At 52.6% G+C, this 18,173-nt stretch overlaps 2 protein-coding genes across 2 annotated transcripts; both read left to right on the forward strand.

The window, feature by feature from the left end:
* Positions 1-668: 668 nt before the first annotated feature.
* On the forward strand, positions 669-1,613 carry LOC142007589 (olfactory receptor 52L1-like). The gene has a single exon (XM_074984280.1). It carries the CDS (start codon positions 669-671, stop codon positions 1,611-1,613), a length of 945 nt encoding a protein of 314 aa, XP_074840381.1.
* Positions 1,614-5,768: 4,155 nt separating this feature from the next.
* On the forward strand, positions 5,769-9,007 carry LOC142007590 (olfactory receptor 52L1-like). Its single transcript, XM_074984281.1, has 2 exons — positions 5,769-5,781; positions 7,980-9,007. Exon 2 carries the CDS (start codon positions 8,027-8,029, stop codon positions 9,005-9,007), a length of 981 nt encoding a protein of 326 aa, XP_074840382.1. The 5' UTR covers positions 5,769-5,781; positions 7,980-8,026.
* The last annotated feature ends 9,166 nt before the right edge of the window (positions 9,008-18,173 follow it).

Consider the following 18,173-nt stretch of genomic DNA (forward strand, 5'->3'; position numbering starts at 1 on the left):
GCTGATTATTCCCCCTTGTTCCACACAAGGGAGGACACAACTTGAGTATTGCATCCAGTGTCTCCCCCGCCACACCCTACCCAACACACGCACAACTACAGAAAGGGTGCAGAGAAACTGAGGAGCCCAGCGGAGGCCAATGAAATTATGAAGGGGCTGCAGCACATGACCTACAAGGAGAGGCTGAGGGATGTGGGCTTATTTAGTTTACAGAAGAGAAGAGAGGCGGGATTTGCTAGCAGCCTTCAACTACCTGAAGAGGAATTGCAAGGAGGATGAAGAGAGGCTGTTCCCAGTGGGGACAAATGAGAGAACAAGAAACAACGGTCTCAGTTTGTGGTGGGGGACGTCTAGGTTAGATACTAGGAAAAACTATTTCATTAGGCGGGTGCTGAAGCACTGGAATGCGTTACCTAGACAGGTGGTGGAATCTCCATCTGTAGAAGCCTTTAAGTCCTGGCTTGACGAAGCCGTGGCTGGAATGAATTAGTTGGTATTGATCCTGATTTCAGCTGGGGGTTGGACTCAGTAACCCCCTGAGGTCTCTTCCAAACCTATAACCCTATTACTAGCTATTCCCTGCATACCCAAAGCTGTCACACACTCTGTGAATCACACACAGGTCTCGGAGCTGTTCTGCCTGAGCTGGATGTGGCCTGCAGCATATCATGTTACCCAGCAGAAACGTCAGCCTGAGACCCACCTCCTTCCTGCTGGTCGGCATACCGGGGCTGGAAGCCAGGCAGCACTGGGTCGCGATCCCGCTGTGCGCCATGTACATCGTAGCCCTGCTGGGGAACTGCGTTATTCTGCTTATTATAAGTATGGACCCCAACCTGCATAAGCCCATGTATCTCTTCCTGGCCATGTTGGCCATCACCGACCTCGTCATGTGCACATCAGCCACACCCAGAACGCTCAGCATCTTCTGGCTGGGCTCCAGGGAGATTGGGTCCCACACTTGCCTCACCCAGATGTTCTTCATCCATTCTTCTTCATTGGTGGAGTCAGGAGTCCTTGTGACCATGGCGTTTGACCGCTACACAGCCGTCTGCAACCCCCTCCAGTACACAACCATGATGAAAATCACTACAGTGGCCAAAATGACAATGCTAATGCTGGTCAGAGGTCTCATTCTGATAGCCCCCTTCCCCTTGCTGCTCAGCAGGCTGCCCTTCTGCCAGGCCTCCATCATCCCCCACTCCTACTGCGAGCACATGGCTGTGGTGAAGCTGGCTTGTGCAGACACCACCATCAATGCAGCATACAGGCTGATGGTGGCGCTGCTTGTGGGGGGGCTGGATGTCCTGTGCATTGCTCTGTCCTACATCATGATCCTCCGGGCGGTTTTCAGCCTCCCCTCTGGCCAGGCCCGGATCAAGACTCTCAGCACCTGCACCTCCCATGTTTGCGTCATCCTCATCTTCTACGTCCCGGGGCTCTTCTCCTTCCTGGCGCACCGCTTCGGCCAGAGTGTCCCCCAGTCCATCCACGTCCTGCTGGCCAACCTCTACCTCCTCCTGCCTCCCACGCTGAACCCCATCGTGTACAGGGTGAAAACCAAACAGCTCCGCACTCGGGTGTCCAGGGTCTTCTGCATGAGGTGCGCCTGAGTTTTGGAGGGAGGTCACTGCAGGCTCTTTTCTACAGCTGCCGCACATCACCTGTATTATTTACATTGGGGCCCTGACTGTGAAAAATACAATAGCATCCAGTGGCACTGAGATTCTACATGAAACCTTGAGGACACAGGTGAGAGCAGGGTTTCTGTCCCATTCTAACCCAAAGAGAAAGCGAAGAAGCACTGTGGCTGATGCTGTCTGATCATCTGATCAGAGACAGTCCTTGCCTGACAGGTAGCACCCATCACACACCTGGAGAGAGCGATGGACAAGAGCAAGGAAGAGGTAGAAGGGACAGTTGTGCACGGGATAAGAATTAACAACTTGAAGTTCATGGATAATATAGTTGTGTATGAGGAAGACGAGGAGAAGCTAGTACAAACGGTGCAGGTGCTAAACAAGAAAGGGAAGCGGAACGGACTGATTATGAACATCAGAAAAAAAAAGCGCTGGTATCTGGAGATAAGGAAATAGGAAGGAAGATCAGAGTAGCGGGGCTGGAGCTAGAGAAAGTAGAGAAGTTCCCATATCTGGGGAGCAACGTAACATATGATCTAGACTGTAAGAAAGAAATAGCGACTAGAACAGCAAAAGCAAGAGCGGGTTTGCAGGCGATGGATAAGATCTGGAAAAGTCAAGTGATTAGCTTAGGAATGAAGCTGAGGGTCTTTAAAACGTGTGTATTCAGCAGCATGTTGTACGGGTGTGAGACATGGGTGATAACGAAAGAGTCCAAGGGGCTAGTGTACAGAAACGAAGCCACTCTGCAGTGGACAGGGAAAGATGGAAGGAGATGGTGAGAGAGGCATCAGACACCAGTGGGTGGTTGTGGGGAGAATAGTACAACACAGTGGGTCCAAACATTTTCACTAGAGCAGATCCCCAATATTCCCCCCAGCCATTCATACGCCCCCATCAGAGGCAATTCTGGCCGCTATGGACACTTCATTAGAGGCAAAGGAACTGGAAATCATTAACATTTCAAAAAAGACACACTGATTTCTTCTGGCACATCCATTCGATTGCTCTTCTCATCACAACAAGTCACCACAGTGATTGGGCCTCCAGAACCACAAACTATCAACTTTTGGCCCCCTTCCCATCGCGTCATCACACAAAGGCACGAGAACAGCGGTTGCCAGACAACGGTTAATAACGTTATTGGAAGTTATTGAACTGTAGCGCAATAAAGGTTTGTAACTTTGCAGTTGATCTAAAATGTATTTTCTGAGATCGTTTCTATTTATTTTTTTTTTCCCGGACCACCTGCAATACCCTTGTAGGTCCCAGGGGTCCACAGCCTGCTCCTCTGCTCTGGCACTTATATGACAGCTGGGATTTCAGCCCCAAGGCAACCCCGTGTCCCACCCAACAGCAGGACAGCAGCGAGCAGTGGAGGGGCTGGGTGGTGCCTCGCCATGCAGCAGCTGGGATCCAGCACCCCAGGCCCAGCGTCACGCTAGAGCCAGTTCATCACACACACGGATGTGGGCATTGAGGCCGGGGCTTGACAGGCTGAGTCAGCATCTGAGCCACAATCCCCACAAGCTGGCCGAGGGTCCCCCCAGCAGCTGGGCAGCCCTGGCCAAAGGCTGGTCCTGCTGCAGGTGGGGTGGGACCTCAGGGGAGGCGGACAGGGGGATGGGGCGGTGTCTGGCTGGTGGGTGATGCTCACGGCAGCATTGAGCAGCACAGGAGTCAGCGGGGTCAGGGAGGGTCTCCTGGCTCCGCATTGGGAATCAGGTGGGTGACCAGGCTGGTGACAGCGTGAGTGAGCTGTCGGTGGATTTGGCTGCCCCTGGAGGAGGTGCCAGGGTCAGGCCAGTGTCCGCCCCGGTTGGGTCTGTGTTGGACGTGGGGAGCGCAGATGAACCCCCTCTGCCTGCTGGAGAGGCTGAAGAAGGACCTGTCCCCAGGCGGGGGGCTGGGGCGGGGACCAGCTGCAGCCGGCTCCTAGGGAAGGGGCAGGACTCGAGAGCCAAGGCGCATGCCGACAGCCTGGCAGAGGACCAGGGGGAAGCAGAGCAGATGCTGAGAGCTCCGGCCAGCATGTGAGGCGGTGGTATAGCTCCATTGCATGGCATGGGGAACCTCGGGTCGGGCTGGGGACACTTTGGTTATTGTCTGCAGCGTAACCTCGCCCAGGGCCTGAAGGACGACGCCCTGGGACAGTGTGTACGGGGGAGCGGGCGCCAGAGACACCTGGCATGGACGACAACTGCCCCCCCGCTGAGGCCTGCAGGACACGCAAAGCACTGAGGGCACAGGGGGAATGAGTATTTGGGTAGCTCCTGGGAGCCCCAGTCATGCAGCTGGCCCCAGCGCGCCAGGCGCTGCACAAACCGCAGACCGAAAAGCCAAGTGCCGCGGCGCTCCGGGGAGCTGAGAGCTGGTTTAATGAATGGAGGAGTGTTCTCTTTGCGCCCCTCCCTTGGCCAGTCAGCGGGTCTGGCAGGCTCAGCGAGAGACGCGCCTGCATTGGCCACTGTCCGAAGTCAGGGTGCTGGGCTTGATGGGCCTATGGTCTGACCCCGTCTGGCTGTTCTTATGTTCTCATGTCCTAGGGGCTGAGGGCTTCACTCCTGCTCTCCAGAGCTCCCAGAGAATTCCTCATTGGTGAGACGGGGCTTGAAACACCTCAAGGCCCCAGTTCCAGGGGCCAAAGACACCTCAAAGGCTGGCGCAGCTGCCGACCCCAACCTCTGTGTCTAACACTTACAGTCCTTTAATACCCCCCCCGCCCCCCGTCTGCATGGAGTGCACTCTTCGGCCTACGGCCTCGCTAGCTTGTTTGCCGAGAGCTCGTGGGCGCGCTGCTCCGACGGCAGCGGGTGGTGCCAGTCTCCTGCCCTCGCACGGAAGAACAGCCCAGTTCATAACCGCGCACAGAACAAGAGATGGTCTTGGGCGGCCTCAGACGGTACATTTCTGCAGATCCGGGTGCACGTGGAGGGGAGTATCCACTGGGGTCCCTCTGCCAGCTGGGGCCCACCTGCCTTGCTGGTGGCTGTGTGGGAATGAAACCAGAGGGGCTGCCGGTCACTCGCAGAGCAGTATGATATTGCCCCTTGGATGGGTCATCCCTGGGAACACTGAGATCCCACCATCTCCTCTGTGACCCGAAGTTTCACACAGGAACATAGTAGGCCAGGGGAGAGGACTTCCGGAGGGGGACTCCAGCTTCACACCATCAGATCCTGCATGACGTTTGTTTGACACATCCTGTTTCCCATAAAGCCATGGTGATTGGCACTGATTATGCCGTCCTTCACAGATTTGCTGATGGCACCCCTTAGCAGCCTTCTCATGCTTTTTCTGGGATTGGAGAAGGCTAAACATAGCCTAGTTATCTGTGTGTCTTCCTCACTTATCTAAAACATTGGCTTAGCACGGTTTGCATTCCTCTGAAACTTCCACAGTGGGCCAAGATGTCTTAAAAAGAACACAGATTGCTCCTCAGCCAACTCCTTTAATATTCTTGTCTGCAAATGCCCTGGTTTTAGAGAATTACTGCTTACTGTTTTTGATTCTCTGTGCCTTGAATGTTGAGTCTGTTCTGATCTGGCTATGGTCTGAAGAAGTGGGTCTGTCTCACGAAAGCTCACCTAATAAGTTATTTTGTTAGTCTTTAAAGTGCTACTTGACTGTTTTTTGTTTTGATAGTGTATAGATTAGCATGGTTTCCTCTATGTTACTATTTGAGGAGATTGTGTAATTCCACTGAATTATTGCTCCCCTTTCAGCAGCAAGTTTCTAGTGCCAGCCTTAATGCATATTACTGATTGCATATTTATGGCATAACCAGTGTCACTGCTGCCAGAGGTGGAGGTGACAGCTGCAAGCCCTGAAGAGGACAGGGTGGGTGGGAGCCTTGCTGCCAGATGTCCAGGCAGAGACATTTTACACCCCTATTGGGAAGAGGACTGTCCATTCCTGCTTAGCCCTTCAGTTTTTCAAGAGGTATTTTGGTTTCAGTAAACACTGGGGTCCCTCGTGCCTCCCAGCCATGTAGAGACTCTGCTGGGATTTGCCGACACTGATTTATAGCCATCCCCAGTGTAGCAAGCCCAGCAGATGCACCTGTTCCTGCTTTCTGTTCAGAGCCGTGCGAATGAGATCACTGTTGTGGAGGCGCCAGTGGGAACTGGCACAAGAACAGGTAGGTGCCATCGTTCACACCCAGACTGAACAGTGGGGCGCAGTCCTCAGACAGGCGCTGGTGTGTTCCCAGCAAACAGAGCCACTGACCCACTGCTGTGTGTGTTGCCAGGCCCTGGGATGTGCTGATCAGGTGCAGAAAGAGCATTTGTTTTAAAATCCTACCAGTGTATGCGAGGTCACACTCGGACTGTCAGTCAGCTGCCTCCCGCCCTCCTAGGTTGTGTGTCTGTGTGTTTGTATGTGGGTGTGCGTGTCCAGTTATGTATGGTGTTTGCTGTGCATAGTGTGTGCATGGGTGTGATGGGGTTCTGGGGTCCCCCAAGCTCTGCCCCCTGCCCGCATGCAGGAGAGTCTCTCACTCAGCAGGAAAACAGCAGGTTTATTAGCCGACAGGACACAGCATCATACAGAGGAGTCAGTACAGCAGGCAGAGACAGCCAGTCCAATCCATGTTGGGGAGAGGAGGCCCCGAGGGGCCCCCAGAGCTGGGGCCTGGCCCCCTCCTTTGTCTCTCTCTCTCTCCCAGCCCAGACTCACTGCTTCCAACTCCCAGTTCCAATTCAAACCCCTCAGGCTCCACCTCCTCCTTTGTCTGCAGTACAAAGGTGTTACCTGGTCATCAAGGTTACCCTCAGCAGGAGCCCCACACCCTCTGTGAGCCACACACACACACACAGGTATCCCCCACTCCATCACAATGGGTACATATATATGAGGGAATGGGCACATATTGTGCGCCAATGCATCCTCTGTTTGTGTGGAGGGTTTGTGTATGCAAATGTTGTGTGCATGTGTGGTTGTGCATGCATCTGTTGTGCGTGTGTGCATGTGTGTGTGTGTGAGTGAAATACGGGGGAAACTCTGTCTTGTTCACCTTCCTCGAGCAGGGAACATTTACGGGCCGGAGACAGAGGAGTCATAGATCTTCCCAACCCCGACAGCCCTTTGTGACGCACAGCCCCTGACTCAGCCATGGGCCCAGTTCACCTCCCGCCTCTGGCAGTGGCTGGCGCCGAGTGGTTCAGTCACCCGCCCTCCCAGCTGCCCCCAGCCCCCGTAGGTGTGGAACTGGCAGCTCTCCAAGGGCAGGACGGAGATGACAGGACTCAGTGCATATTTCCTTATCCCAAACCTTGCAGCGCCAGGGCCCCTCTCTAACAGACCAGCCCGGCCGTGCAGGCAGAGCCTGGGAGGTCCCAGCGGCTCGGTAAGGCCGGTTCGGTGCTCTCTGACCGCTCCACCCTGCCAGACACGGGGCTCAGCACCTCGGACACAAATGGCTGAGTTAGGGTCTGGGTCTGTCTGCATAAAATCCCCAGCACTCCAGCCAGCGAGAGGCAGGTCTGGCTCCAGGCGGTGCACAGCAGCTGAGCTGGTCAGAGGCTGGAGCAGGTGGGGCTTTTGTTCAGTACAGGGGAAATAAGCTGTGCTGGAGTGGGGGGAGTGCAAATGTGAGACTCAGGCTGGATGTGAGAGACAAGCAGAGCAGCTCCCAGTGGCTAAGGATGACCCTGGGGCTACAACTGGCAGGGAACACCTCTGCCCCGAACAAAGAGGAGGGAGGAGCCGAGCTGGGTTTTTGAATCGGGGGCGGCAGTTAGAGGCTAGGGGAAGGGAGAGCTGGAAGGCAGCCAGCCGGAGGAGGGGGAAAGCTACACCCCAGAGGGGCACCCCTCGGGGTCTTCTCCCCAGGACGGGTTGGAAGGACTCTCTCTGTCTGCTGTACTGATGCTTCTGTGAGAAACTGGACATCTGTTGCCTAATAAACCTCCTGTTGTACCTGCTGAGTGAGAGTCACTCCTGCCAGCGGACGGGGTGCAGTGCAGGGGGACCCCTGAACCCCATCACATAAGCCAAAATACAAATCATCAGGACTGACCTGTGGCAGGGGGCTAAGAGCTGGGCTGCCTGTGAATAAGCAGTGCCAGGGACAGGACGTTGCAGGGGACTGAGTCAAAGGTCAGGCTGCCCCTGTAACACGGCCAGGCCCAGACAGGGCTGGGCGAGCTGGGAGGAGGGTGTGGGAGTGGATGGAGGCTGCAGGGGCCTGGGAGCTGACCCCAGACAGTCACAGGTGAGATTCCCGGAGCAGGTACCCCCAGAGACACCACAGAGAAGAGCCACAGACCAACCCTTCCTCCCAGACACCAAGAACTGCGCATTCAGTTTGTCACACACTCCGTTACTCCCCTGCAGGGCTGCGGATCTCCTCAGTCCCAGTGGGATGCGGCCCACATCACATCATGTCTTCCAGCAACTTTAGCAGCCTGAGACCCGCCTCGTTCCTGCTGGTTGGCATACCGGGGCTGGAAGCCACTCAGCACTGGGTCGCGATCCCGCTGTGCGCCTTGTACTTGGTGGCACTGCTGGGAAACTGCACTGTTCTCTTTGTCATCAGGATGGACCCCAGTTTGCATGAGCCCATGTATCTCCTCCTGGCCGTACTGGCCATCACCGACCTCGTCCTGTGCACAGCCATCCTGCCCGAAATGCTGAGCATCTTGTGGCTGGGCTCCAGGGAGATTGGGTTCAACGCCTGCCTCACCCAGATGTTCTTCATCCATTCTTCTTCAATTGTGGAGTCCGGAGTCCTGGTGGCCATGGCGTTTGACCGCTATGTGGCCATCTGCAACCCCCTGCGGCACGCAACCATCTTGAAAATCACTATGGTAGCCAAACTGGCACTTCTGGTCTTGGTCAGAGGCTTGGCTGTGATCGCCCCCATCCCCTTGCTCCTCAGGAGGCTGCCCTTCTGCAAGGTCATCGTCATCCCCCACTCCTACTGCGAGCACATGGCCGTGGTGAAGCTGGCGTGTGCGGACACCACAGTCAATGCAGCATACGGGCTGTTGCTGATCCTGCTTGTGGGGGGGCTGGATGTCCTGTCCATTGCTCTGTCCTACATCATGATCCTCCGGGCGGTTTTCAGCCTCCCCTCTGGCCAGGCCCAGCTCAAGGCTCTCAGCACCTGCACCTCCCACGTCTGCATCATCCTCATCTTCTACGTCCCAGGGCTCTTCTCCTTCCTGGCACACCGCTTCGGCCAGAGTGTCCCCCAGTCCATCCATGTCCTGCTGGCCAACCTCTACCTCCTCCTGCCTCCCATGCTGAACCCCATCGTGTATGGGGTGAAAACCAAGCAGATCCGCACTCGGGTGTCCAGGGTCTTTCACATGAGGGCTGCTAAGACCCAGAGGACGGTCACTGCCCATTTATTTCTATAGCGGCCACACCCCGTGTAGGGTGCGAGAAGAGTTTGTAACGGTCTCATGAGAGCAGATTGACCCCTCTGTGAATCCTCAGGAGAATCTAAACAGACCAGTCTGTGCAAGGTGAAAGCTGCAAAACTAACTGCCATGGGAACAGCTGCAGAACAAGCCGCGCTTGCCAAGATTTCAAGGCTACGCTGGCAGTAGGCCACAAGAGATAGTGATAAGAAATGCATAAGCAATTTTAGGCAATCTTATGTTAATGAGCTCAGCTTTATCAGCTAGTGTTAGGAGGCCTGTTACAGAGCCTCTCCCCGAGCGAAGCTCCAAAGCGTCGGGTTTTCCCCCATGGGTGACTGCGGCGTCTCCGGGGCTCCCGCTGTGGGTGTAACGCGCTTTCAATAAACCAAATATAGCACTCGCCTTCCGGGTGCAGCCTCGTCTCTGGGGAACCCGAGCCTGGTTGGCTACAATTGGCGCAGCGAGCAGGGTTCTCCAGACACATTGCCTTTTTGGTCGAAAGCGGGGGAGGCAGGGAAGCCAGCGGTGTCCCTGCAGCGCATACCAGGATAGCCCTCGACGGAGCGATGGGGGCCGGTAGCGCGGATGGTTGCCTGTTGGGCGGCCCCAGCAGACTGTGCGGAGTTGCAGGAGGTGGCAGGCATGACACCGGTACAGCTACCTTCAACCCAGATGACAGAATGGCACCTCAACTCCTTGTCATCTTCCTGACTACCTCGCTGACCTCTGCCACACCTAAGCATCCCCTCAGGAACGCCATCCAGTCCATCGTCTCCACTGCTGGTGCCATGGATTGCTGGATGTGCACCCTGCTGAACTCCCCTACCAGATTGGGAATTGAGTTTGTCTCTCTGAACCTGAATGATTGGTGGGACAAGAGCAACATCTTCCAGTGGGGACCAGCCTGGTTTGATGACAGCAACGTCCACTCCTACCTTCGCCGCGGCCCCTGGGGTTCATGCTGCAATAGGGTGAACTCCGACTTGGATAAGGAATCTGGAAGTTCTGGTTCTGGTTTTGTTATCGTACCCTGTAACGGGATGAGGCTTGCTGGGATTTGAGTCCCTGACAACCTTTTCATCCCGGGTGCTGGGAGGGTGGAACTGGGTGTCTTGCTTGTAATTCCTCGGAGTGGAAGCCATCGCATGTAAGGAAGCTCCAAGGTTAGGCTGGGCCCTTCTGTCCCGTCCTCCCAGCCAAGCTGGTGGGGGTAGAAGTAACTGGTTTGAACTTTCTGGATTAGACCATAATTCCCATCTGCCTTCCTGTCTAATTGTTCTTTGTCTGAGTGTCAGCAAGGGATGGGGTGGGTCACGGATACCTCTGAGCGTGCACATACGGGCGTGGCCCAAGCAGCTACCCACTTCAAGTGGAAACACTACTTACAGCAGCGCATGCACTTGGGAGCCCCCACACTGACTGTCCCACACACCTTTCTCGTGGGAACCATTACTTTTAACTTTGCTTTCACTGCTCTCATATGCTGTTGTCAAGTCTGTTCCACAGGTGCACACTGTGTTGCCAGAAGAGCATCAACCACCTCACTTGATTCCTACTGGCCTCGGCGTTCACAAAGGGGTCGCGGGGAGGAGTGTAGGGTGCGAGAAGAGTTTGTAACGGTCTCATGAGAGCAGATCGACCCCTCTGTGAATCCTCAGGAGAATCTAAACAGACCAGTCTGTGCAAGGTGAAAGCTGCAAAACTAACTGCCATGGGAACAGCTGCAGAACAAGCCGCGCTTGCCAAGATTTCAAGGCTATGCTGGCAGTAGGCCACAAGAGATAGTGATAAGGAATGCATAGGCAATTTTAGGCAATCTTATGTTAATGAGCTCAGCTTTATCAGCTAGTGTTAGGAGGCCTGTTACAGAGCCTCTCCCCGAGCGAAGCTCCAACGCGTCGGGTTTCCCCCCATGGGTGACTGCGGCGTCTCCGGGGCTCCCGCCGCGGGTGTCACACGCTTTCAATAAACCAAATATAGCACTCACCTTCTGGGTGCAGCCTCGTCTCTGGGGAATCCGAGCCTGGTTGGCTACACCCCTCCAGTATTTTTTGGATGTGCCAGGAATGTCCACAGTAAAACAAAACAAAATCTTTTATTTGGAATTAGAATGTCCAGATGTGAAGACGTGGGTCTGTCCCAGGAAAGTTCATGGCCAAATATATTACTTTGTTAGACTTTAAAGTGCTCCAGGGGTGCTTGTTTCTTCTGTGGAGATACAGACTAACAGAGCCACCTCCCTCTGGTTATTCATAGGAAAACAGTGAGTCAGAGCGGGATTCCACGCACAGCTCTGGGGTGAGAGGAGACTCTTGGGTCGCCCCATATTTGTAACAAAAGTAGAAGACAGTGAAACAACCTGGCTGGCATTGTTACACATCTTCACAGAAACTGTCTCTCTCCCAGTGCCCCTGTCATGCCAAATTCTCTTTAGCCGTCTGTGACATTACTGGGGTTTTAAACTAAATATGAAAGTCATTTCTGGAAACATTGTGTGTGATGTTTACACCAAATCTTGTGCCATATGGGCTGAGTGAGGTGAGGTGTCTCACAGGAGCTGGTGGGTCACTGAATCTGTTTATGCTTCTTGTACGTTCTGTGCATTCTGTGCATATGTGAAGTTATAGAGCTTGGCTCTGTACCTGTATTAGAAAGGTTTGAGAGCTAAGGATTCACAATGGAAGGTGTGATCACCTGCCCAGTCAGATGACATGGACTCAGCGAAGGAACAGAGACCCAGACTGGGAGCTCACAGCTTTTGGGAATTGAGTGGGATGGGCTGTATAACCGTGTGGCCCATGGCAGAATGCCCGGAGGATGTACCAGTCTGCTCAGGCTCCCTGCCATTGGCACAGCCGAGGGAACAAACTTCCGCCTGCCCACTCTCTTCACTATGGTGACGCAGCATTGTGCGAACTGCCCCACTTGTGCCAGCGGCCGACGTCTGCTGAAGGCTGTGGAGGAATAAAACTTTTGCACTGGACCAAGTTCTGCCTGTTCTGCTGCCTCCCACCCCACACCACATCAGGGGAGTCACACAGAGGCAAACCACACACTAGTAACCGCAACAACTTCATTGCCAAACCAGTCAGAGCAGAGACCCCAGCACAGGGCAAACTGCTTCGGTGTCCTTCATGAGCCAGCAGTGGCTCACTAACCGTGATGGCGCAGTCGGCACTTTCCATCACCCTGGCTGCTGCCGTGAATAACGTTACAGCACTTGAGCCCAGCACCCAGCCTGGCCCCAGGTTCTGAATTAGTCCAGGGGGCTCCTTGTCACATCCAGAGGAAATGACCCTCTGGGAAAGGCCTCTGACCTGACTTCCTGGCGTGCCAGGGGTTGCCACCACCTCCTGACCCTTCTATGCTCCTGGAACACTATGTCACATGCACCACCCTGTCCAGGGAGGCATTGTTGAGGCACTGACCCCTTCAGTAGGAACTGACAGAACCCACCACACTGACCCGTCCCCAAGTAGGTTGGGCCGGGTCCTTTCCCCTCAGGTTCTTATCTCCTGCTCCTCAAGTCCCCTTCAATGTGACCCTCCTTTCTCTGCACCCCACACACAGCTGCTGTCTTTGGTCTGTGTGGCCCCTGGGGTCAGAAGGTTCATCTGCAGAGTCAACCTCCCACCCTGGCTGGAGGGAAGCTAAGGAGGCACCTTAGATGAGCCACCACTCGGGTAGTCACTGCCCACCCTGCTGGCTGATTGCCACACCTATCGGCAGGGCTTTGCTCCAGCTCTCTCCACCAGCTCTCAACTCTGCTGGCCGCCAGCCAGGCCACTCTCCCAGCCCTCACTCTGTCTTAGCCACACTGCTAGCGGTGCTTCTCCACCAGTCGCTCCGCTGGCCACTCGCCAAGCTGTCTTGCCCATGCGGTGATTTCAGCTTTTAGTAGAAGTATCACTACGGGTGCACGGTGGGCAGACTTCCCACGTCAGAGCCACCATCTCAAAGTAAGTCTAACACTGCTGTATGCAATTAAATCCACAATTAAGTGTTAATTATTATTATTATACCACAAAAAAGACAGTTAAGCACCTTAAACAAGACCCAAGCCGCTTTTATCCACCACAGCTTCAACCCACTGCTCTTCAGAACCCACGTCCCCTGCCTGGCCAGTGTCATTAACTGCGGGTGAGTCCCTCCACTGGGGTATGCCAGGTACAGTATTTCTGCCTTCCAGTCACACCACAAGGATAACTGTCCTTGATTATGCCTGCCCCTGTAAGAAGGACACAGGGAATCCAACATCAGACAAAAGTGATCATGAGGGCAAGCCGTCGGGTAGTGGTCAACGGGTAGTGGTCAATGGCCCAATGTCTGGATGGCGATCGGTTTCAAGCGGAGTGCCCCAAGGCTCAGTTCTGGGGCCAGTGTTGTTCAACATTTTTATTAATGACCTGGATGAGGGACAAGATTGCACCTTCAGCAAGTTTGCAGACAACACTAATCTGAGGAAGAGGTTGATAGAGAAAGAATCCAGACTGACCTGGATAAATTGGAGGACTGGGCCAAAAGAAATCTGATGCAGTTCAACAAGGAGAAGTGAAGAGCCCTGCACTGGGGATGGAAGAATCCCAAGCGTTGTTATAGGCTGTGGACCGACTGGCTCAGCAGCAGTACAGTGGAAGGCGACCTAGGGGTTATGGAGGGAGAGGTGTAGGTTAGATTTTAGGAAACACTATTTCATTAGGCAGGTGGTGAAGCATTGGAATGTGTTGCCTACAGAGGTGGTGGATTCTCCATCCCTTGAGGTTTTTAAGTCCCAGCTGGAGAAGGTCCTGGCTGGGATGACTTAGTGGGGGTTGATCCTGCTTGAAGCAGGGGGCTGGACTAGATGACCTCCTGAGGTCCCTTCCAGCCCTGTGATTTTGTGATTATGGTGGATGAAAGGCTGGATATGAGCAAACAGTGGGCTCTTGTAGCCAAGAAGGCTAACGGCATATTGGGGTGCATTAGGAAGAGCATTTTGAACAGGTATAGAGAGGTTGTTCTTTCCCTCTATTCTGCACTGGTGATGCCACACCCAGAGTATTGCATCTAGTTTTGGGCCCCCCAGTATGAAAAGGATGTGGATGTGCTGGAGCAGGTTTAGCAGAGGACAACGAAAATGATTAAGGGGCTGGAGCACATGACCTAGGAGGAGAGGCTGAGGGATTTTGGCTTATTTAGTTTGCAGAAGAGAAGACTGAGGGGTGATTTGATAGCAGCCTTCAACTTCCTGAAGGGAGGTTGTAAAAAGGATGGAGAGAGGCTGTTCTCAGTGGTGTCAGATGGCAGAACAAGGGACAATGGTCTGAAGTTACAGAGGGAGAGGACTAGGTTGGATACTAGGAAAAATACTTCACCAGGCGAGTGGTGAAACACTGGAATGTGTTGCCTAGAGAGGTGGTGGAATCTCCATTCCTGGAGGTTTTCAAGTCCCGGCTGGACAAACACCTGGCTGGGTTGACTTAGTTGGGGTTGATCCTTCTTGAAGCAGGGGGCTGGACTCGATGACCTCTTGAGGTCTTTTCCAGCTCTGTGTTTCTGTGATTCTATGAGCACTTCGGCAAAGTGGGCAAAGCCATGAAAATAAGATCAGCTCCTGAAGGACTCTTCCAGCACTCACCACCAGATGTCAGAGGATAGCTAAGTCAGCCTCTCTTTACTTCACAAAGGCGTAAGAATGGTGGGACTCTGCCTGCTGTAAAAAGGCAATACAAGAAGTGACCATTAGGAGTCATAAGGGTTGGGGTTTTGTTTGTTTGTTTGTTATGGTAATTAATGAGTTAATGACTCAGAGGTAGCCTAGAGGGTGACTGTTAGTCTGTAAGGTGCCACAGGACCCTTTGTTGTTATTTCTGGACAGAGTAATTCTAAAATAGCTTCAGGTGCACACATAACAAAAGGAATCATTCATACTTTCAACCCAATAGGATCTGAAACCAACAGATGCTGTCCTAAATAGCAAGGAACTCTGCTGCACATGACTGGGCTGTTTTTTTTACACTGAGATGACACAAAGACAACATGGTGTCAAGTATCGGAGGGGTAGCCGTGTTAGTCTGGATCTGTAACAGCAACGAAGGGTCCTGTGGCACCTTACAGACTAACAGAAAAGTTTTGAGCATGAGCTTTCGTGAGCACAGACTCACTTCATCAGATGCTGGTCTTGGAAATCTACAGGACAAGCCCGAGAGAGAAACCAACAGAACACCACTAGCCATCACCTACAGTCCTCAGCTAAAACATCTACAGCACATCATCAGGGATTTACAACCCATCCTGGACAATGATCCCCCACTTTCACAGGCCTTGGGAGGCAGACCAGTCCTTGCCCACAGACAACCTGCCAACCTGAAGCAAATCCTAACCAGCAACTATACACTGCACCACAGTCACTCTAACTCAGGGACCCATCCACGCAACAAACCTCGTTGCCAGCTCTGCCCACATACCTACACCAGCAACACCATTACAGGACCTAACCAGATCAGCCAAACCATCGGGGGTTCATTCAGCTGCACATCTACCAATATAACTTATGACATCATGTGCCGGCAATGCCCCTCTGCTATATACATCGGACAAACTGGACAGTCTCTATGTAAAAGAATAAACACACACAAATCAGACATCAGAAATGGCAATATACAAAAACCCATAGGAGAGCACTTCAATCTCCCAGGCCACACAGTAGCAGACTTAAGAGTAGCTATCCTACAGCAAAGAAATTTCAAGACCAGACTCCAAAGAGAAATTGCTGAGCTACAATTCATCTGCAAATTTGACACCCTCAGCTCAGGCTTAAACAAAGACTGTGAATGACTGGCTAAATACAAAAGCAGCTTCACACCTCCAGATCAACTGCTGGTAGTAAGCCTAACCCCTCCTGACTGAGCTAACCTTGTTATCCCCAGCCTTGCTCTGGCTTATTTATACCTGGCCCTGCAGATTTCCATGACCAGCATCTGATGAAGTGAGTCTGTGCTCACGAAACCTCATGCTCAAAACTTTTCTGTTAGTCTATAAAGTGCCACAGGATCCTTTGTTGGTGTTAAAGACAACATGGTTGCTGTGAAGGGTCTAAGGAGAAAGTTTGGAGAATTTGGTGGAACTCTTGCTGATGCTGAATTTTAAAAAGGAGATCTCAAAGAAATAATCTTGAGACAGTACCAAACCCTGCAGTATGCCCTACAAAATTCACATTACTTCCTTGGAAATAGTTGACAAACGTTGGAACTAATTGATGAACTTAATAGTAACAAGTTGCTGGGACCAGATGGCATTCACCCAAGAGTTCTGAAAGAACTCGGATGTGAAATTGTGGAACTGTTAGCTGTGGTTTGCAATCTATCCTTTAAATCAGCTTCCGTACCCAAGGACTGGAAAATAGCTAATGAAACGCCTATATTTAAAAAGGGCTCTAGAGGCAATCTTGGCAATTACAGACCAGCAAGTCTAATGTCAGTACCATGCAAAACCATACTAAAACCATACTAAAACCATACTAAAACCATACTAAAGAATTAGTAACAGAGAGAAAGCTGTGCTATTCTACATACTATCAAAACAAAAAAGCAGTAAAGCAGCACTTTAAAGACTAAGAAAATAACTGATGAGGTGATGAGCTTTCATGGGACAGACCCACTTCTTCAGACCACAGCCAAACCAGAACAGACTCAATATTTAAGGCACAGAGCATCAAAAATAGTAACCAAGGCTGACAAATCAGGAAAAAAATGATCAAGGTGAGCAAATCAGAGAGTAGAGGGGCAGGCGGAGGAGGGGGGTCAAGAATTAGATAAAGCCAAGTATGCAGAAGATCCCCTATAATGACCCATAAAATTTGCATCCCGGTTCAAATCATGTGCTAATTTGTCAAATTTGAATATAAAAGAGAGTTCAGCAGCCTCTCTTTCCAAAGTAGTGTGAAAATCATGTCTTCCTAATCTATAAGAGTTCTTTGAAGGGTCAACAACCATGTGGAAAAGAAGGATCCAGTGAATATAGTGTCCTTGGATTTCCAGAAAGCCTTTGACAAGGTACCTGTAATGGGGCAGGATGGCCACCTGTGACAGAGTCGGGGGGGGTGTGGCAGAGAGTCATGTGTGTCTGACAGGCAGAGCTGCTCACAGCGGCTAAGGATGACCCCCTGGGGCTGTAACCTAGGCTGGCAGGTAACACCTCTGAGCTGAACACAGAGCTGGGTTTTGAATCAGAGGCGGCAGTTGGAAGCTGCAGAGAGAGAGGGAGGGCAGCCAGCCTGTGCTGAGGGGGAAGCTAGACCCCAGCTGGGGCACCCCTTGGGCTCCTCTCCCCAGGATGTATGGGAATGACTGTCTCTGCCTGCTGTACTGACACCTCTGTGCTGAGCTGGGCCTCTGTCGCCTGGAAAACTTCCTGTTCTACCTGCTGAGTGAGAGTCACTCCTGCCTGCAGAAGGGGCGCAGTGCTTGGGGACCCCTGAAGGCTCTCACACAAATTAAGTTGTCCTGGGATAAGAGGGAAAATCCTTTCATGGACTGAGAGCTGGTTACAAGACAGGAAAGAAAGGGTATGAATAAATGGCAACTTTTCAGAGTGGAGAGGGATAACTAGCGGCGTTCCAGGGTCAATCGTAGGACCAATCCTATTCAACTTATTCATAAATGATCTGGAGAAAGGGTGAGGTGGAAAAGTTTGCAGACGATACTAAACTGCTCAGGATATCTTATTGCCCTTGTATGAAACCACCTCTTGAATACTGTGTGCAAATGTGGTCACCGCATCTCAAAAAAGACATAGTGGCATTAGAAAAGGTTCAGAAAAGGGCAACTAAAATGACTAGAGGTTGGAACAGGTCCCCTATGAACAGTCTGTCACCTTGTCATGGTGAGCGGGCTTGTGTGGTTCAGTGAACCTGAGAGCGATGCCAGAGGGAATCTCGTGCTCCCCGCGGGGTCACCCGTGGCGACCAGATCAAGGTGGATGTATCAAACAAAGGATGACCTTAAAAAGTCCTCAGCAGCAGAACAGGCGGAGGATAGCCAGGGCAATGCTCCAACAGCTGTGAAGGCAGAAGAAGGCTGCAGTGGACAGGAGACGCCCGGCTGTCTGGGATTCCATGCCATTGGTCTTGAGTTTTCTATCCATCAAGAGCCGTGTGGGACCACAGAGCAACAGCCCCCCC

The sequence above is a fragment of the Carettochelys insculpta genome, chromosome 1 (genome assembly GCF_033958435.1).
Source record: "Carettochelys insculpta isolate YL-2023 chromosome 1, ASM3395843v1, whole genome shotgun sequence".
NCBI lineage: Eukaryota > Metazoa > Chordata > Testudines > Carettochelyidae > Carettochelys > Carettochelys insculpta.

Bases quoted from the DNA above. Each gene is read 5' to 3' on its own strand.
- LOC142007589 (XM_074984280.1), top strand. From the start codon at position 669: ATGTTACCCAGCAGAAACGTCAGCCTGAGACCCACCTCCTTCCTGCTG.
- LOC142007590 (XM_074984281.1), top strand. From the start codon at position 8,027: ATGTCTTCCAGCAACTTTAGCAGCCTGAGACCCGCCTCGTTCCTGCTG.